The sequence below is a fragment of the Antennarius striatus genome, chromosome 4, assembly GCF_040054535.1.
Source record: "Antennarius striatus isolate MH-2024 chromosome 4, ASM4005453v1, whole genome shotgun sequence".
Classification (NCBI taxonomy): domain Eukaryota; kingdom Metazoa; phylum Chordata; class Actinopteri; order Lophiiformes; family Antennariidae; genus Antennarius; species Antennarius striatus.
In genome coordinates, this window is record NC_090779.1 from 11,359,709 (window position 1) to 11,380,739 (window position 21,031).

The following is a 21,031-nucleotide window of genomic DNA, read 5'->3' on the forward strand; positions in this document are numbered from 1 at the left end:
TTATTTTTTACTATTTGACATGTGTAGGAAATAAATGTATGGTTACTAAAAATATCAAATGAAGTGATATCCTCTGAGGCGTGACATAACATTAAATGGTCTGATGAGTTTATATACAACTGAGAAGAGAAGCATGGCCCTGGGGGTTAACTATTGTTATTTTAACACTGAAGTGTGCGTGTCCTCAGGGAAGGCCGCAGTCCCAGCCATCGCTTTAAAAAGCTCAACAGTATTATAATTCCTAGAACACTAGTGTGAAACCTACAGAAAACCTGGAACTGCAAATTTTATTTTTCTTTACTGACATCTTGTGACTACATTGTGTTACTACAATGTTTTGGGGTTTGTGTTTGTTTTTTTTTGTTTTTTTTTATAAAAAGACGCTGTTAGTTCTTATATGACCTCTACCCTTAATGAGTGGAGAAACATTATAGATTTATATTCATATGTTTAGCTGTTATTTTTGAACTTCTGATTTAGATTGTGTTCTTACTGGGGCAAAAGTTTTAAAACCCGCAATTTTAAAACTTTTGCCCCGTGTGTCTTTTTTAAGAGAAAAGAAAAACTTAATAAAACCGATCTCTTTAAATCCTAATTCAGCTGTTATTCATAGTAATATTGTTTTTTTGTTTTTTTTTGCAAAAACACTTTAATCACATTCAAACATTTTACAATTTTACATTAGATGAAAGCACTAAAGTGCTTCAGAAGAAGATTTTTTTGCAAAAAATTCAGAACATTTAGAACATTTTACAATTTTTCATTAGATGAAACTTCAAAAACACTAAACACCAGTAAACAAAAGGAAATACAATATAAAAATTAGTGCATTATAACAGGAAGTTTGCAAAAGTGAGGTGGTCATCAACTAAAGTGTATAGGACATTTTTGTAACACCAGATGTTCCTAAAGTTATTCAGGTCTTTTGTCATTTTATAGAAACCAAATTGTATTGAAGCAGTATCCATGATCAGGTAGGCACCCAGCTGGCATACAGTAGTACGTATTTCGGATTCACTTTTATTGTATAGTTAGTTGACATTTGTTTGTTTCATTATAAATAAATTCGATGGAATTTGTATAAATATTAGACGTATTTTACAGATGTAAAATCGTGTTCTTAGAAAACCACACTATCAAACCAAATGAAAAAGCCATGTAGCAAATATTAAGATGTTTAGCAACACTGCGGCTCTTGAATGCACCCTGTTTCCTTTACTTTACAGTCGGTACGCAGATTTTCAGCCCTGCTTTCAGGAGACATGCAAAATGCAAGTCGTATTGTCGTTTATTTTAACCCTGGCCACACAAACCGTGCGTGTTAGCGGTGGTGCCGCTGCGTCTCGTAACCATGGCAACGATCGGTTCCGGAAGTAAACCGTGTGGGTCGCGGTGGAGCCACAGCCATACGTTCTGTTGAGAGGTGGATCACCGTTCCTTCAGGCTCGTCTAAATGGCTGATCGTAAAGCAACCAGAAAAACACGACGCAGCTCCTCCGAGCCTCCGGCCGAGTGAGTGGGTTTGTTTTATTATCATACGAGGCATTCACAGAACTGACTGCATATCGTACGGAAGAGGATAAGGGCCATACGAAAAAAATATCAACTTTCGAGTTAAAATTGGGATTTGGGATTTTAAAAGTGTCCCATAGTGTTACTCATACATCTGCTTTCTTTGACAGGGGGGGGAGCTCCAGTGTTGGCCGGAATGCTTCTTCCGGCTGTGACTCGTATGTTTCGAGCGCTTCACAGACAGGATGTGTAACAAAGGCCTTTGTCATGACAGCACCTGAACAGAAGCTCAGATACTTTGAGAGTCGAGCCAAAGCCTTTGAAGACAACCAGGAGGTGGGGGGGCACAGAACAATAACTAGAACCAAGGCAGTCACAGACTGCAACACCCTTGAATTCACAATGTTACCCTAACCTACTTGCACCGGTCAAAGATCAAAGCTAGTGCTCTGACCTACTGTCATCGATCAAAGCACTAGCTTTGATCTATGGTCTTACTCACACTGGCCTTCTCCCTCGTCTTTCTATCTTTATCCAGTTCCTGAGTGTAAAAAAGTTGAAATTTGACCTTGATCTAGTTTTTTCGAGGTCAGGGTCGTCATCTCATTTTCATCCCCTTTGCCGCCCGAATAATGGTTTTTTTGTTTCATCTCTCTATCTGTTACGGTTGCAAAAATATTTGGTGGACTAATGGACGGTCAAGCACTGACAATTACAACACATCACCGCTTTGAAGCAGGATGTAACAATAGTAACCTTTATTTGTTTAACACTTTTTACAAAATAAATCCTGCTCAAACCCATTTACAACAAAGAGATTACATCCACTAAGTGCTAAAAAATGTCATGGAAATTCTGTAAAATTCTAATAGTGATGTAAATCAATTTCCTATTTTTGCCTAGTTTGATGCTTGCATCCAGGACCTAGTGCGTTGTGTGGCTCTGACCAGGCTGTTATATGGGGAGGATCATCTGAAACTAGCCCAGGCTCATGCCAGACTGGCTAAAACTTATTTCATTTCCAAAGGTAGTATGATAGTTGTATTGTGTACACTGTAATCCTACTATAACTTATGAAATAATTTTGGTCATTGAATGATGCACCTGCAATTCACAGGCTTACTTTACCCCCTTTTTAACCTTGGCAGATTTTACATTTAAAAAAACAAAACAAAGGGATGGGATTGTGTTAAGGCACAAAAAGTCTCCAAATTGTCATTTAATTCATTTTAAAATGATCTTTTTGTGTGGCTTCCTCATAGATGACACTTTTTTCCTTCAGGCTGGGGACTTCAGGCCCAGAAGCATTCAGCTCTAGCCAGAGAGATTCTGTCTGTTTGCTCCTCCAACTCCTCATGCAGGGAGGATAAGATGGAGGTTCTCATGTGTCTTTTAACCATACATCTTACATGGGGAGGTGCATCACTGATTACAGCCAAATATCCTTGCCTGATACATGATTCATTTGATACATTTATGCAACTGACCATAAATGTTAACTTGAATATAAAGACAAATAGATCCTTGACCTTCCAACTCTTGCAGAGGCAGAATCCTTTTTTGTGGAGGCAGATTATATTCTGCAACAGCTTCATCAGCTCGGAGGCATCAGCCAGGAGGAGAAGATAAAGGTGGAGCTGGAAGTACGCACTGGTCTCTCAAGGTTAATGGTGAAAGTAACGTTGTGTCTTGTTTTAGCAGAAGTACACAGTAGGAAAAAAATCCAATATGTTTGAGGCTATAATGCAGCATCAAAGGAGTGATTTAATTTTTTAATTTTTAATTTGATATACTTTAGTAATCCCCGAAGGGAAATTAAGAGCAAACTCTAGTTAGTCCAATCAAATCACATGCATATGTTAGTATGTACAGGCCCTGAACAAACAAACACACACAGGGGCCCTGTACGCATGCAGAGGAGGTAGAGTAGCGGGCAGCTCCTTTGTGATGCGCTCCAAATGAGCAACTTGTAAGGGGGACGGGGCCTTGCTCAAGGGCGCCTTGCTCAAGGGCGCCTCGGCAGTGCTCCGGAGGTGAGCTGACACCTCCCACTCCCACTTTTGTTTTTTCTGTTTATGAATTGTAGCCAAGTTACTTGCATTTTTCAATTAGGTAATAGGTCAGTTATTTTTAGATGGCATTAATTTAACATTTTTTACACGTACATGTAAAATATTTGTGTGTTTTTTAAATATTTTTTTAATATACTATACAGTACCATATATTTAATTTGGCCACAAGATGGGGTTAGAGTCCTGCAGTTAGTCTTCAAACCAACAGTTCATGTGGTTTTGGAGGGAGTGGTTTTCTGTCTAAGTGATGCTGGTAACATTGTGTACAAGTTAACTCATCACAGAAAGGAATCGAACCAAAATCCTTCTAACTGTGAGACAAAAGTGCTACTCTATGCTGTTCATGCTAATTATTATAAAGCTGTAATCCTTGATAACTGTTGACCCCTTTACCCCTGAAAACACCAGTGATATCATCTTTACAGTTCAATTGAAAGAGAACAAAAAGGAATTGTGGATTCCTTTTGTTCTCTTTTAAATGTCAACTGCTTTGTTAACTTCACACCAACTATGATTTACATATTATTGATTTGCAACCACCCATTTGTCATCTGTATTTGTGTCCTGATGGTAGTATTGACTAAAGCAGTCACCAGGCTTAGGAAAAGATTGACGACTTCTTGGTTGATAGTGGAAACATCAAACACACACAGAAAGGGAGTGAGCATATGATAGCATACAAAACAGCAGCTACTTGTAGCCTTGATCACTGAAGGTAAAATTAGAAACACAACCAGGAAATCAAGTATAGTCCTACATGGGTTGTGACAGTCCTAGTCATGTCTTCATGCTTAGTCAAAGGTTATTATAGTCCAGTATCACAAAGCATTACTCAAAGAGCTAAACAGTAAAAAGTAAATACTTAATTATAAAACCAACAATGACTCACTACAGAGAAAGTGAAACAAAACAGAATATTATTTGGAAAGATACATTGACAAATAAGATTTCACAATCTCAGAATGTTTGTGTATCCTTTATCCTTGTCAGCGTTTTTAGCCATTTGTCTAAAGGGATTTTGAATCATTTTAAATGACATGAGCAACATTTTCAGTGTCAGAAATAAGTATTTAAGGATAGGTGTTAGTAGGGTGTGGACTCCATATTACAGTTCAGAATTTAAGTCACAGAATTAATACTCTTCCAGCATTTCAGCCCTTATTTAAAGCTGAGGTGAGCCACACTCATAGAAGTTTGAAAAAGATGCCACCTTGGTCTGTTTCAGAGAGTTGGACTCTGTTGACATGATTTGTGTGATTGAAAAAATGTGCAGACTGTGGCTGGTGTGTAAGCCTGCTAAATCTCTTTTGTTAGGTGATGACTACGAATTTGGCATGCCTTTAAAAGCTCTGTCAGTCAACTCTGTTGTGATGGGGGGGAATGTTCCCACCAAAGCCTGGAACAATAACCTATGCTCAGCTCTCCTATAAATCCTGGTCCAAACATTCTGCTAGGTTTTAGATTCACACTCAAGGTGTGCTCTTATGGTCAGCCAGATTGTATCTTTTGTTCAAAAAAGCTTTGTTTATAGCACTGAAATTGTTGTTGTGTGTGCAGTTGTGTGTGTGTGTGTGTGTGTGTGCGTGTGTGTGTGCGTGTGTGTGTGTGTGTGTGTGTGTGTGTGTGTGTGTGTGTGTGTGTGTGTGTGTGTGTGTGTTTGTGACCTTTCCTGCAAAAATGACTTTTCCTTTTTAGAAGCTGCTGACACATTCCATTCATGAAAACACGTGAAATATATTAAATTTTCTCTGTCTGAATGATAAATTCAGAGGATGTACTTGTATGTTTTAAAATACTTAGTTCATTATTATTTATATAAATGTACTCTCAATTTATAATATAATTTCGTCTGTCACTTGTCGCTAATTCATACACAGGTAGTGTATTGCAGGAATTCAGATATAACATTAAAAAAAAACATGGATTCTTGGTGTTGAACAGTAGTAGTGTTTTTATTCTTGGGAGCCAGTGAATATATTTTTATATTTAAATAAGTTCAAATTACAGGTTTAAAAGTCTTTCTGGTTAGTCAGCTGAACGACAACCAGCAGGGGTTTGATTTTTATGATGACCATGATTGATAAGATGAGTTGCTAATTCCCAGTACTGAAGAGATTGTTTATTATTCTCCCGACATCTAACTCAGGTACATAATAGGAAGCCAGTCAGAATGACATTAGTGCAAATCCTGCTCACAGTATTTGCTTAAAGTTTCCTATATATTTTCACTTTTAGCTGAGCCTCCTTAGTTAAAGTCCAGAGCCGACTTGCGTCTGGAAACCTTTTCCCAAGAAGGCTGTGATGCTCACTTGGCAACACATCCACAAATCCTTCCTAATGTTAATTCCCTGCTCTGTGGGCTCTTCATGGAGTTCAGCAGGGTGTGGTTTATTACCTCTCCGTCAGAAAGTCAGTAAGAATGCAGAGTGAATGGGACGACAGAGAGTTATTGTCTCTGTTCGTTCTCACAGGCAGAACGGTAAGACTGGAGCGACGCAGGAATGAATCCATGCTTCACCCGCTACTGCTGCCCTATAAGGACCTGAAGTTCTGGCCAGTGTTGGTCGGGCACTGCTGGAACACAACAAGGGATGCTGGGATAATCCTGATTCATAGGAAGAGAAGTTCATGTGAAGTTCGGATAATTAGTTATGCAATGTTTTTGTAATCTGCACTTGGTATTTAAATATGGAGCTATAAATACCCAGATTCAAGTGACTGGGATGTAGGCATGGAATAATACTGTCAAACTTAGACTTTTAGTCTTGCTAAACTGTCATCTAACCACATACATATTACACAAAACGAGGATTTGGAAAGATTTGCTGATAGTGTTATCTGTACCATTGTATGTACCAGTAGCTAGAGGTGGTGAGGGTGTAAGTGTTAACTGTGTGCTTAACTGGAGAATGGGATATTATTTGGAGTCCATTAGATGCTTTGAGGCTTTTAGCAGAGAGAGGTTCCTTTTAGTAGTTGGTGTAGGCATCTTCTCATCCTCCCTCTCTGCTCTTGTAATCTGTAGGAAGTAACTGTCTTTTTTAAAAAAATACAAAGATTTTGTTTTGTGCATCACAACGTTAGACTTCACTGAGATCTTAACTTTTGCTTTACCAACTAGTTTCTTTATCTTGTTATTTAAACCCTGCAAATGACAGTTTGAAACCATAGCAAGAGTTGTTCATCATGCTATGAGGTTGCAGTTGAAGTAAGGGTTTAGCTGTAGTGGAGCCTTCAGTCTCAGAGGAAATAGTTAGAGACGGATGTAACCAACAACAGTGAAAAGGGCATTGTGTGAGTTTTCCCTATTATAGCCTGCACTGGACCAGCCTTCCTCACTGTTGGGTCTGGTTTGGCTGGAGACCAAGCAGCAGGGATGAAAGGAGACTCACGGTGACGAACAGATTCATCCATACATACCAGAGACCGAGAATACGGTAGTAATTATAAATGTTATTGGCTAACATTAATTTAATTAATTTAATCTGTAAGGATTTAGTGTATTTTGCATGCACTGTATACCTCAGTGGAACACATTCTTTCAAACAAAGGCATGCAGACAAAGTGAAGGTATATTCCTTAATTATCACTCTGCTGCCTTAGTTTGCAGCAGTTAATACAGTAGGTTGATGAAGTTTTTTTTCACAGTTTTTCTATTTAGCTTACTGTCTCGTACAATGGGTCCATTTGTCAATCTGTTTTGCCCTACAGGGTCTATAATAAACACAACAGGCCAGACGATGCATTAAGGGAGTGTGAGAAGTCTCTGCAGCTGCTAAAGGACTGTGGTCATCCAGAGCAGATATGCTCCGTCTTCAGAGACATGGCCACCATCGAACAGGGTAACGGACGTTTGGATCAAGCCATAGAGAATCTCATCAAGGCAAGAAGCATTGGCCGAACATCAAACACGATTCTTATCCATCATGTACATACATGAGGGTTTTCTTACCACTGATATGGGATCTGTCTTACTTCTCTTGGGTGTTTTGCTATAGGCTTACAACATCGTGAAGCGTCACAGCTTGAGTGAGCTGGAGGAGGCTCAGATCTCCCACAACCTTGCCCTCAATCTTTCTGCTGTTGCTGAACACCATCACAGTGGTGAGTATATTCCCAGACTTAGGCCAGGCCTGAGCAATGCACACAAGGGCTTAGTTAGGATTTCAGTTCCCTGTTGTATTCCTATAAAATCCTTGAAGGTGTTATAGAAACCAACTTTACAATGACCCTACAGAAGACATGTCCAGGTCATGTCGGGTTAATTCATCCATGTCATCCATCCAGCTGTCGAGCCAAATGTAGTTACATCAGACGTAACGTGGAGTTGAAGACCAACAAAAGGATTTATGTAAAGCCATCAAGAACAATGATCTTGTTGCATTGAATTGGTTGAGCATTTACGTCTGTAATTTATGTCCATGTGTGTCATTTGTCTGTATATTCTGGTATAGACTCTACAGGTCACTACTTTGAGCAGAGTCTAAGTGCGTACAAAAATGCTGTAGGTCCACAGGATCCAGCCTTTCTTGCTGCCCAGGATGATTTCTGTCGTTATCTCCTTTCCAATGGCCAACAAAAGGTTTCACACACAAACACACACTTACAAACAAACACATCTGTTAGAACAATAAAAAAATTTAAAATGTAATTTATATTTCCTTCAGGCGAATCATACAGAGCTCATATTTTGCACATGAAATATTAAAATGTCATTATCCAGTCATTTTCTTTTGCTCACAACAGCACATGGAGACACCTCCAGGGTTTGTCATCATGAGGCAATTTATTCCATTTTCTCAATGGGTTGTGGCTCTCTCACCACTAATGGCAAGAGATGATTTACCTGTTTCCGATGCAGAGGTGTGTGGACATCCAGAGATCCTCTCTCTCAGCAAAGAGATCTACATTTGGCATTACGAGTGCTGAGTTAGCAGACACCTTTCTGCTCATAGGAAGTTCAGAGATGACTGAGGGCAAGATGAAGCAGGCCTACAGGACACTGACGAAGGTAATTTTAAATGAGAGCACTTGGAGAGCGTATCTCTCCTTCAGTGTCATTGTCACAGAAACCCAAACAATTAGAAAAACATTTCCGCATTAATAAAAAAATTATTGTGTCAGCGAACCCGGAACCGCCTTGTTGTGTGGAAAACAGCGCTACCCACTGTGCCACAATGATGTAAGAAAACTGTGGCCCCAACCACACTCATATCTTAATCTCCTAGTTCTACATTATGGTTTGTTAAAATATCAGATTTTCCCAATAATTTAAATGTTATGATATTGGTTAAAATGTTAAATGCACAATGTTGAAGTATTCGTAGTATATTTTTCAGGCAAACAACCATGCAAACACAACAACAACAACAACAAATTGCGTGGGCAACCATGTAACCTCTAACTTATATTGGTGGAGGCGACAACAAAAACAACAAAACTGATGTTTGTCTTGGTTACAACCTGTCACTGTATTTAGGAGATCCTGGACACAGTAGAAGTTACTCATGCCATTCCTGCCAGAGTATTTTAGAGGTTTTAATAAAAGGCCAGAAGTCAGTGGGCGTGTTCATATACTACACCAGTGAGACCTTTTCAAAATATAGACAGAGACCGTGCTATGTTGGGTTGAGCTATTTCCTCCATCGTCTCTAAAGCTCGGTGCCATCAGAGTCCCATACTAATCTTGGAAGGGTTTAATGTGCAGAGCTAACTTCCCTGGTGTAAAATATCACACGGTGTGTTTCCTCAGTCTGGATTGAATCCTGAAAGATGAGCAAAACAGTTTTCAAAAGAGAATGGGACTTGACTACTGTAACTGCTGTCAGGTAATGGGACAGTGACATCATTAATGTGGCGTTAGAATTTGTCCTTGAAAACAAAAGTGCCCCGTTCATGTTTATTCTCATACTCCTCTAACTGTTACTGCCTCGATTATGTAATAAGTTTGAGCATACTTGCCTTATGAGCTCAATTCTGCTTCCATAAAACCGACTACAGGACACCAGGAAATCTGTCTTTCTTCATGCTAGTGCTGACCTGCCTGTAAGAAAAGGAACCTTGTTGCTATGTTGTTTTGTTTTGGTGGAGGGGTTCCATGTCCCCTCATGACTGACAGGATACATCAGGGCTCTCTCACTTTACACCACGGCTGAGTAGTAACCTTTCTGGAGTGCTGTAACACAGACCTGATATGACTTGATAGTCATTTCCTGTCATCATGACGCTTTCTCTACTCCTGTTTTTCCAGAGGAAACTTTCCTCATACAGTAGATGCAGAGAACAATGATGCTCACACAGAAATACACTTGGTATTCTCTCTTTTCAATGCTGAAAAAAAAAGGCCTTCCATTACATCAACCTTAGCAACAGTGAAAACATCCAAAAGGCCAGATGGATGTGTTCCAGATTACAGAGTGTTTTACTTTCCTTGGTGAAGAGAGAAAAGTTTCACTCCCTCTACTTCCAACAGTCTTCTCTTCATCTTGTTTGTGGAGGTTACAGTCATTTTTTCTGTCTGTAGAGATCATGTATTTCAGCTGTTTGTGTTCCAGATTACTAGATTTTAGGTACGTGGATAAACAGTGTTGAGTTGAAATGACTCAGGTTTTCTTCAGACTTCTCAGCAACATCAGGTTCCTGGATTGTTGGTTGGGAGTCCCCGTAATGACTCAGTATCCCCCTTGTTGGACTGACACTGAGTGGTCAGCACAGGTGTTATCTAAAACCCTGACAGTGACAGAGGTTATTTTGGGATGTTTAATGCAGCCACATGTTGCTAGGAAATCTTTATTCCCCCCCTGAGTATGCACCTCTCCTCTTCCACTGACTACTCAGTCTGCTGTCATCAATGTTTGTGTTTTGTTTTTTCATTTCAGTGTCTTGAGATCCAAAGCTTGTTGTATGGTTGCCAACACAAGAAGACAAAAGCTACACAAAGAGCTGTGGACATGTTGGCCCGGTAAATGTGATTTTATTTAAATGTCTGAAAAAGTTTATTTCAAATAAGTGGAAGAATACTGTACATGTTTCAGCAATGCAAATGTGCCAAATGTGTTACAGGGCGCCAGAAGTGTCCGAGAGACAGCAGAGCCGAGGTAGAGGCAAAGAAAACCCTACCACACTATTAGTTGTTCCTTCAGGTGGTAATGATGGAAAAACTATGTCTGACTCTTGATATTATAAGATGTAAAATGTGCATATCAATAACCTTACGGGTGTTTGGCCTCAGAACTGCTGTCATGCTAGTTTGTTCGAATGTACAGTACATATCTGAAACATTAGCTTCAGTGTCTCTTGTCTTGTCTCTTGTTTCTATTATCTTGTGATCTTGTGTTGCAAGCACAAGATTTGGTGTCATTTTAAATATTGTATGAAAGCAGTTGGGTTTGAATATATAAACTCTCAAAGCATTCCCACAAGAGTTTGAATAATTATTAAATATTAAATTGTTAATATTTACTAATAATAATAATAAAGGATTAGATTTATATAACGCTTTTCTGGACACTCAAAGATGCTTTACATTGGATCCATTATTCCTTCACTCCTCATTCATACTGGGTGATGGTAGACTACATGTGTAGCCACAGCTGCCCTGGGGCAGACTGACGGAGGCGTGGCTGCCAATCTGCGCCTACGGCCCCTCCGAACACCAACGGAACAATCACACACATTCACACACCAGCAAGTGCCCCACTGGAGGCAAGGAGGGTAAAGCATCTTGCCCAAGGACACAACAACAAATGAATCGGCAGGAGCGGGAATCGAACCACCGATCTTGAATCATTGGACGACCCGCTCTATCACTGAGCCACAATTTATCTAATCATAAGCAATTAGTCAAAGTACAAATAAGGTCTAATACTTTTTTTTTAACAAAATCGATAAATCTGTTTAATTACTATAATTCATTTTGTCAGTAAATAGAATGATGCTGGAAGATTTGTGCTGAAAACTCTTAAAGAACATTGAACTCATTAAACATTACATCAACAGAGTTTATTGTAAGCTGCTTTTTTATTGTTATAAATGGCACATGGTATTTGGATTCAACTGGTCATACAAATACAGAAACTCATAGATTTATTTGTAAACCCAAATTCTAGCTCACTGATATTTTGTGTTTAAATTGTTATGGTTTCCAGATGAGATATTTTATGGAAGCATGCTGTATCTGGAACTGAGTGCAGCAAGACTCCTCATATTTCATGGAGGTTCCAGTGAACATATTGATAAAATCATTACACCCTCAGTAAATCCTGTGCCAATATGTAAAGTCTGGTTATCAAGACTAAACTTTACATTTATTTGAGTAAATGTGTAAAACATCTAACAGACCGATTATAGTAAACCATTTCTGTCTCTGAAATCAGCACACAACACCACATACCCCAATGAAAAGTCAATGCCGCTAAGCTGATGATGATCCCAAAAGATTCTATGTCATGAATCCTTTAAGCCAAAATTGATATACTGAATATTAAACCCAGAGGCTATTACATTTTCTTGAATGATACAACTGAATGATACAACTTGAATGATACAACTGCTGAAAAAAAAAGGTACTCGCTCTGTCTTGCTTTGACAGCCCATTATGATTCATATACTGTGTCCAGTATATTCTCATATTGAATTCCCATTCCTTCAAGACTTGTTCAGATCTCAGTGGCGACAGTTTGAATAACATGATGTGATGTGTACCACATGAAGATAGACATTTTACACACATTTTAACATGCATTACATTGATCACATAACCAAGTTGTGGTTATTTATTAAGATATCTAAATCAAAATGTGTAATATTACATTGGTTTTGAGTGACATGAAACTATGAATAGCACACTTTGCAGTAATGTGTGAAGTTTTAACCATAACTCTTTTTTGGCACTTCAAACTGTCTTCTACTTCCGCAGTTCGTTAAATTACACCGCATCTCAACGTTTAAAACTTTTTTCTGAAGACAAATCAGCTTTTTCTACACTTCCACTGTACCATCCTCAGCTTCAATCTTAGCTATATTCTTTACACTACACTGACAATCATAGAAATATTACCACTATCATCCAAGAAGCAGTACACACTAATTCTATTCTTCTTGGTAGCAGTGCCCAACTAAAAATGAATGTCAAAGCCCTAATCCGCAAACCCACCTCATAACTTTTCAAGTCTTTTATTAAATATTAACAAAGTAGGATCAGCGATATGACAAACACCACCATAATATAAAGGTTAGTGTGTCGGTATGCTGCCAACTGCAGATTAAGCTCTACAGCTCCAAAAAGTATGAAATTAGAGAAGTGTAGAGTATAAACAAACCTTTCATGATATAACTAAAACTCGTGACTGGAAAATATTTATTTAACAAAACTCAGTTTGCACAGATGCGGGTACACCTGACCTTCTATCACTAGGAATTACATGAAAATCTAAATTCAAACATGCCCTCAAATGTATAAATTTCTTAATTTAAACCTTCGATTATGAGATGCTCATATCTGATACCTCAACCAATCATAGGGGAAATTTTTTGGAATTATTTTATATCTTTCCATTTTTGAGGAGAAGCTGATAGACCTTAACTTAATCACACTTACAGACAAGTTTATGAGCCAAACTGCACATGGTGGAGCACAGTTAATAGATAGAGCGTACCAGTACAGCTTTCTAGGGATCCACAGAATCATTTGCTACATTAGGTAAATTTTACAATCCTGACAAAAGATAACCTACATTAATTAGCATATAACATTTTTCATAGCAGTATTGCCCAAGGGTTCTCAGAATTATAAAGTAGTTATAATGAGAAGCTGCACCAACATGAGTTAGGCCATATGATTAACTGTAGTGCTTACAGAATGATAATGGTGTTAGCCAACAGCATGGATAAGTCCTGCTGTCTCAGGACCTCTTTATGCTCACCTGATCAAATAATATTGACAGATAGTTTGACAATATTTTGATTGAATTGTTCCTTAATCATCTGTTGGGCTTTCAAGGAAAACTGTTGCAATTCTTTTCTCTTGAGAAATCTTCACCTTGGTCTCCAAGATTTGAGATTGCATCTCTGGCTCTGGGGCTGTCTTAGCATAGCTGTCTGGTTTGTCCATCTTGAATGTGAAGGACTTTTCTGCTGCCCCCAATTTAATATATTTCTCGCTAATTTCAGATGACGACCCTTCTTTATCAGGAAAGTCTTCACTCTTGTCACCATAAATTACATCTTCCTCTTTGGATACTCTGATGCTGTAACCTCCTCCTGCCCCACCCTGGAAGGCGCTCTCAAGTCCGAGGTTAGAAGATCTTAGAGCTTTTAAGATCTGCTCTTCAGATATATCATCTTCTGCCTCCAACAGTCCAGAGTCTTCCAGCGTTTGAGAAACATTCAGCTCTGCAACTATAGTAGTGGCACCACTGTCGCTTGACTGTTGGACTTTTCTGATATTCTGTGGACTTTCTTTACTCACTTTGGCAAAGAAAGCCAACTCCTCCCTCAATGGACCCGACACTGAGCTTTGTAGCTGCTCCAAAGCGCCCTTCAACTGCTCTCTGGGCTCCAAAGAATCCTCTCTCAGAAACCCAAGCACTGATTCCTGCACTACAGGGGAGACGCGAACCTCCTCTTCTATTATGCACTCAGGGAAACTTTCTTTGAGAAAAGAGTGATCACCTGATATGTACTTGTATTCGTCACTTTCTTCTACAGTCACTCTTCTCGTGGGAGGACAATCATCTTGGTAATACCGCTCATCTGACAGATCATCTAAGATACCGTAATGGCCATATGAGGTGATTCCTCCACACTCCTCAGGCTCAGAAAGATTATCATCTGGTGAGGAGACAAAATACTCATTGGGCTCTCGGTCATGGGAGAAATATGAAGATTCACTCTCTCTTGAAACTTCTCGAACTTGTCCAGTTTTGCTGTGATCTGGCTCTGTCGTGAAGGTTTTCATGACATTATCACTGCTCAGAAACTGAGTGTCATGAGGAACATTTTCTAGCTCCTCAATTTGGAAATATGTTGTGGTAGATTCATCAAAGCTGGGCTTGTGTTTAACTTCCAGCTCCTCATCACTGTAGGACTCTACTGGTTCCTCAATGATTTCCACGTTGACAGACCTATTTTCAAGGTCCTCACTTCCTTGCAGGCCACTTAACAAGTTCTTGATCATGCTTCCTGTTTCTGTATCCTTGAAGTCCTCCAGTGACACCTTCTTAACTCCTTGGTTCAGTAGCTCATCCAGTGTAGAGTCCTCACAAATATCCAGGTCTTCCTCTACTTTAGACTCCAGCACAATCTGTGTTTTAGTCGTGCCATCTTCCTGCTCGGTTTTCTCAACATGATACCTCACCTTTGATTCTCCCGAGGAGCAAACCTTGGCTTCCAACCCTGCTGGTTTTATCACCTTCTCAATGATCTCCTCTACAGACACAGAGTCTAATATTTTTTTTTCACTTGAGGCTACCGTGGACTGACTTTTCTCCTTATCTTTGACCTTATCTCCATGATCAGTTCTCTCTTTTAGATCTGGTATTGGCTTGTCACTTTCTGTCTCAGTTTTCTGGCTGAGGCTCATCATTGGTGGTGACACCACCCTCACTGATTTGGTCTCAGTTGTGGGGAATTCGATGGGACTGACTATGTCCTCTATCTCAGAAACCGGTTTGATTTCCACAGTTTTATTGCTTCCTGTGGTTTTTGGCACATTTGGAGTAGTTTGGTCTTCTCTTTGGTCTGTTTGTTTATTTTTGGTGGTTGTGGAGGATGTGATAGTAGGAGCAGAAGAGGCAGCCTGAGCCTTGGCAAATGACACCATGTCCCTTCTGGATGCAGGACTCTGGTATTTAGCCCTGCCCATAATGGAAATAGGAATGACCCTCGAGGAACTAAGTGTCCCAGAGAGAGGCACAGGAGATCTTCTCAGGTTTGAAGTTGGCTGCATGTACCTGATATCCGTTTGTTGTCTGGTGGTTGAGGTGGAAGCTCTCGGAGTATAGGGATGAGCAGGCATCCTGATATCTGAGGCAGAGAGTAAATAGCAGGAAATATAATGTATGTAGAGAAATTAACATGAACCTTTTTTCTGTGATTATGAAACTGAGGTGTTTAAGGACTTTGAAATGTCTGATAATGTGATTAAGCGCTATATAAGTAAAGGTTGATTGATTGGTTGATTGATTAATGCCGATAACAAGGAAGCCTAACAGCACGTGTCAAGCTCACCGTTTAATAAGTCATGTCTTACTTGTATTAATTGCCCAAAATAATACAAAAATTGCAATAACTCATGAATCTCATCCTTTCGTGGAAGACATGTTCAATACTGTTTTTGTAGGGAGAAGTGACTTCCTGGAATCTCACCATCAGTGAAGCTTTTCCAGACAGCCAGTGAAGACTACATTCATTTATCCTTGCCAAGACATTGCCCCGCACATAAACCATACACAGTGTTTGTACATAAGAATCATCTCATTTAACCAGTTTAGAAGACAAATAATTATCTCCTTTAAAGTAAGTCTCACAATTTACTCTTGATGTCTTCTTCTAATAACAATAAATACTTTTTAATACTCTACCAATGACTCGTTCCCTCTGATGTTGAGACATCCTCCTACGTCCATCTTGCAAAGCCTCTCCTCTTTCACCTTCCAGAAGAGATCTGAACATACAAGACAGAAGGCAGAATACATCTGAAGAGCAAATAAAGCATTATAAAAACTGGTTCAAAGTTTTTCCAATGGCAACATCTGTTCCCTCATGTAGCATAAATCAAAAACATTGAAAGAACATTGAAAAAACATTGAAACACATACTGTACCTCGCAAAAGCATGTAGATCATTTGACTTTTCCATGTCAACAGTTTCAGACTCAACACAAAAAGCTTACAAGATGGTATGAACCCAAGTCCTGGTCATACAGGGTGGTAATAATCAATAACACTGCTGTCATGTAATAAAGATCTTGTTATAATTAGCTCCAACAAATGCACAACTGATCTGAGCAAAGCAAAACGTCTCAGAGAAACTACCTCTCTGGAGAAAGACTGGACTAAAAATAACAGCTACAATGTGGGGCGGTCCACACTTCCCTGTGAATCCTAAAGGAAAAGCTGACTCGTGACATGTGCAAAAGCGCATGTACCTCTCCAAGTAAACATTCAGTCAGTTCCAAAAAGTCTAAACAAATCAGATGTACAAGAGGAATCAACCGTTTAGAGGCAATCTGAAGTAGAACAACTACCAAAAGAACTTCCTGTGAAGTTCTGGGATATGAAGTCAGAGGTAATGACAACAAAACAATCTATATTTAAAACTGTCTCATGAATAACTACGTTAAATTTAGTATGTCACCGTCAGATCCGACTATGCTCAGTGCATGAAGCCTAGATATGCTATTACAGGAAATGACATGCCACATATGATCTGTCCTGCTCCTGAAATGCTTAAAATAAAATACAAAGACTGCTTGAACAACTTTATTAAAAGACCTTTGTGTAGTATGTGAACTACACTTATAAAAATCTAAATGTGCACAAATATTGATTTGTAGTTTTTTAGTGTTTAGATTTGAACATTTCATGACCATTAAAACCTGAGTTCTTTAAAAGTATATAAGTGTCTTTGTGTGTGGCTCCCGGAGTGTCCCCTGCCTCACGCCCTATGCCAGCTGAATTAGGCTCCAGTTCCCCGTGACCCGCTGCGGCGGATGAAGCAGCAGAAGATGAATGAATGAATGAATGAATGAAAGAAACTAAGAGTATTGCAGTAAGGGGTTGGTACAATTATTAAACTCTTCTTGCAGGAATAAAAATTGACTTTTTTAAATAGACTTTTTTCAAATTTGAGGCAATTTTAATTGGGAACTCTTGATTTCCTAACTCATGAAAAAGCATAGAGAAGCCAGCAATGCTGTATATTTGTACACTTCAAAATAATAATCCCCAATTAAAGCAACTATACTTCCGATCATTTCATGGTTCAGGTAGAACATGCCAGTGTATGAAAAAAACAGCTACAAATAATGAAGATGCATAATCCCTCAATTTAGGCTTGTTGCTCCGTCTCCATGTCCTGGCATTGTGAGTGCTGGCTCATTGTCAGGCTGCCAAGGCTAGAATAGAACTATATCCCTTCTCCCATTATGACCAGTAAAAACCATTGCTGTGAAATCATTACATATAGTGATAAAACTCATTACCTGTAGGCAGCCACCTCCATGCTCAAATCCATCTTAATCTGGAGAAGGTGCTGATGCTCTCTCATCTTTTCTGCGATAATGTCAGCCATCATTTCCCTCTCATGCTCAAGCTGCTCAATGATGGTCTGGAGGAATAAAGGCAAGAAAAAAAAACTCAACAAGATTTCACTTTGCACATGTTGTAATTTTATAACGATACAGTGTTCCTAAAAATCTGTGCTGACTCTGTTGAGAGTCCACACTTATCTTTGTCGGGTTCTAATATAAAAACCTGGTGAACGGACTGGACTTCTATAATGATCTGGAGGTCTGGTTTCTTTAATTTGGTCATGGCTTTATTCCATTAGCATCTGACGCACTGCAACAGATGTCATAATCTATCATCACGGGCATAAACTGAGAGAAGTGTTTCTGTCACACAACACCTTACTGTATAACACATGCAGTGATTGGTAACCGACTGCTTAGTGCTCCATCTTTAGGTCGGCTAATAAGGATTTGTCAGTCTGACATCTAATTGGTTTAACTGGGTGGAGTAATCCTGCAGCCACAGTGTACTGGGAAAAGGAATGTCCTTTAGCTAGGCTAGCTACTCAATCCTTTTATACAGGGGTCAAATGTTTGCACACAAGATCCGTGGCAGCTAAAGGAGCACAAAATCTCAGTCAGTCACCACTTACAATTATGTACCGGGGTGGGGAGGGTGAAATAAATTTAAAAGATAGCAACTATCTGCTGAGTGTGCTTGAAGGACAGAAAGAAGCCAGGAGGAGCTGCTTACAAGGTTTCAGAGGTCATTACATCCTGAAGCCCCTTAGAATAACTGCAACATTCCGCGAAACCCCTGAATTAAAAATTTTACCCTGACCTATATGCATAGGTCAAAGCTAGTGTTTTGATCTATGATTTTACACTGACCTTCTCCCTCATCTTTCTATCTTATCTGGTTCCTGAGTGTACAAAAGTTGAAATTTGACCTTGACCTAGTATTCTCAAGGTCAAGGTCATCGTCTCATTTTCATCCCCTTTGCTGCCCGAGTAACGTGCTTTTTGTTTCATCTTTCTATCTGAAACGATTCTGAAGATATTTGGTGGACTAACCGTTAATCCTTTGTAGGATCCCGCCCAGTTTCACCAACTCACTGACGTGTTCTAGATTTTGTGAAGTTCCTTCTGAAAGACACTCACCTGATATTCACCACAGTCCGAGCGGAATTTTTCCTGCATTTGTGTGACTTCTTCTTCAAGCTGCATTTGAATCCGGCCCTGCTTCTCCGCCTCTGTGTATAATTTGTCCATCTCTGACACATACAGCAGCTTCTCTCTCTGCAGGTCGCCCAGCATCGCCTGGTCCTCTTTAATGGACTGATCCATCTCATCCACCTTGCTCTGGTATATCTCCAGGGTCTCGATCCACCCTTCGGACACCCCGTGGGCATATCTTTGCACCTCCTCCACGGAGGCCGCCGGAGGCCCGCGGTATGTTTGGGTGACGATGGGCACCATCCGGTACTCCACCTGACGCCGGAGATGGTCCACTTCCTGCCTGTGCGCGTCCTCCAGGCATTGACACTCGTTCTCCAGCTGGAACAGGCGCTGCTGGAGCTCACTGTTGGTCTGGTGAGCTTGGTGAAGCTCTTTTTCGCAACCTTTCAGCTCCCCGCTGATGTCCCTGCACACCTCGGACTGCTCGCTGCACAGAGACCGGACCGTCTGCAGCTCCCGCCACACCTTCTCCCTCTCCATCTCAGCCCGGGACTTCTCCAGCGACAGCTGCGACACCATTCTCCTCAGATCCCGCATCTCGTCCTTCAACCTCGGCTCCAGTTCCTTCGTTTGTCGGAGTTTATTTATTTCTGTGATCAGATGAGTGTTTTCTTGCTCCAGCTGCTTGGTTCTGGAAAGATACTGGAAAAGTCTGCTGTTGAGCTCCTGCAGCTGCTGCTTCTCGCTCTCAAAAGTTCTCTTAAAAGGCAACATCGTGTCACCGGATTATAAGAAGTGACCAAAAATTGTCTCGTCTGTGATTTAATTTGGGAAGCTGGTTGTCCCGGTGCGTCTGTGGGCACGACTGTGATGCGACGTGCAGTTCGTGGCCTTTGACAAGTGCAGGAGGAGGAGGAGGAAGGCGTTCCCTGTCTGCCCCGCCAGAGCGTCCCGAGCGCGTCCACGTCCCTGGCAGATGTAACGATGCCTTCAGGGGCTGTCTGAAATATCGGAACTAGGAATTTGCAGTACTGTAATACAGTAGTGCATATCTGGAAAATAAATGTGATCCGGTAAAAAAAATGTTGTTTGATGCTGAGATTTTCATATGAAGAAAGGTTTACATGTAAAGTTTGAAGAAGGAAAAATACTTGAAAAACAGCATATTTTTTAATTTTTATCTCTCTTGTCACTTTTTCCAAAGTATGCAGTTTTGATTAAAGTTAGACCACCTCTCTATTGCTTGACTGTTAGTGGGTGAAAAGGTACATTTTTTTAACATTTCCCAGATAACAATGGGAATAATTCAATAAATAATAACAATAAAGTTTGAAATCAGATAGATAGATAGATAGATAGATAGATAGATAGATAGATAGATAGATAGATAGATAGATAGATAGATAGATAGATAGATAGACCCTGATGGAAATTTGTAATTACTGTAAGACCAGATAAGAGAAAAAGAAAATAAATAGATTACCTATCAATGAATGATTAACTTCAGCAGCAGGTATTGAGTACAAATTGATTGAACAACACTTAAAACCGTTTGTCAGATTATGTCTTGTTACAAACCATGACAAACATTCTACAGTAGTCTTAAAATATGAAAAGAGTGACAGTTTTGCCTGGTTATTTTTCCCTGTGCTGTATGTCTGAAGATATACTTACAGGTTTCTAATAAATAATACTACCAAATTTACTGGAGATTTGAATGCATCACTCCCTCAAAGGCACCCCTCCTCCATTTGTTGGAGAACAGCGCCGTCAAGCGTCAGAAAACTGAGATGCGGAAGCTAACGTTGGGTAATGACTGTCCCGACTGCACTAACAGGACAGTGGGGGGCTCACCGCCGTTCAGGACCTTTTCAGACAGTTAATTCTAACTGAACAGCAGCCATTACAGGTTGATATTATGAAAAAAACTCAAAAGAGTTGAAGTCTCCAATGGATATTTTAAGATCAACAACTCATTGCTGGACATCTTCATCCAAGGTAAAAAAAGAAGAAGAAGAAGAAACAACTAAAATTTAAG

At 39.8% G+C, this 21,031-nt stretch overlaps 2 protein-coding genes across 3 annotated transcripts; one reads left to right on the top strand and one right to left on the bottom strand.

Annotated features, from left to right (window-relative positions):
* Positions 1-1,200: 1,200 nt before the first annotated feature.
* Positions 1,201-11,434, top strand: ttc23 (tetratricopeptide repeat domain 23). Its single transcript, XM_068312361.1, has 11 exons — positions 1,201-1,512; positions 1,683-1,848; positions 2,416-2,539; positions 2,795-2,951; positions 3,050-3,175; positions 7,296-7,467; positions 7,583-7,688; positions 8,039-8,166; positions 8,446-8,595; positions 10,463-10,545; positions 10,647-11,434. Exons 1-11 carry the CDS (start codon positions 1,454-1,456, stop codon positions 10,759-10,761), a joined length of 1,386 nt encoding a protein of 461 aa, XP_068168462.1. The 5' UTR covers positions 1,201-1,453; the 3' UTR covers positions 10,762-11,434.
* A 136-nt stretch (positions 11,435-11,570) lies between these two features.
* synm (synemin, intermediate filament protein) lies at positions 11,571-20,101 on the bottom strand. 2 transcript variants are annotated; one of them, XM_068312360.1, is made up of 5 exons: positions 18,976-20,101; positions 17,788-17,912; positions 16,166-16,248; positions 15,536-15,608; positions 11,571-15,439 (listed from the first exon to the last, which is right to left on the bottom strand). In XM_068312360.1, exons 1-5 carry the CDS (start codon positions 19,765-19,767, stop codon positions 13,561-13,563), a joined length of 2,952 nt encoding a protein of 983 aa, XP_068168461.1. In that variant the 5' UTR covers positions 19,768-20,101; the 3' UTR covers positions 11,571-13,560. The 2 variants fall into 2 exon arrangements, with proteins under 2 accessions (XP_068168461.1, XP_068168460.1); XM_068312359.1 differs by having other exon boundaries at positions 11,571-15,608; positions 18,976-20,100.
* Between the last annotated feature and the right edge of the window lie 930 nt (positions 20,102-21,031).

Coding starts and splice junctions, on each gene's coding strand:
- ttc23 (XM_068312361.1), top strand. CDS start 1,454: ATGGCTGATCGTAAAGCAACCAGAAAAACACGACGCAGCTCCTCCGAG. Junction 3,176..7,295: donor GTACGCACTGGTCTCTCAAG/GTTAATGGTGAA, acceptor TTTGCCCTACAG/GGTCTATAATAAACACAACA. Junction 7,468..7,582: donor CCATAGAGAATCTCATCAAG/GCAAGAAGCATT, acceptor GTTTTGCTATAG/GCTTACAACATCGTGAAGCG.
- synm (XM_068312359.1), bottom strand. CDS start 19,767: ATGTTGCCTTTTAAGAGAACTTTTGAGAGCGAGAAGCAGCAGCTGCAG. Junction 17,913..18,975: donor CGGACTGTGGTGAATATCAG/GTGAGTGTCTTT, acceptor TTATTCCTCCAG/ACCATCATTGAGCAGCTTGA. Junction 15,609..16,165: donor TCAGAGGGAACGAGTCATTG/GTAGAGTATTAA, acceptor TCTCTGCCTCAG/ATATCAGGATGCCTGCTCAT.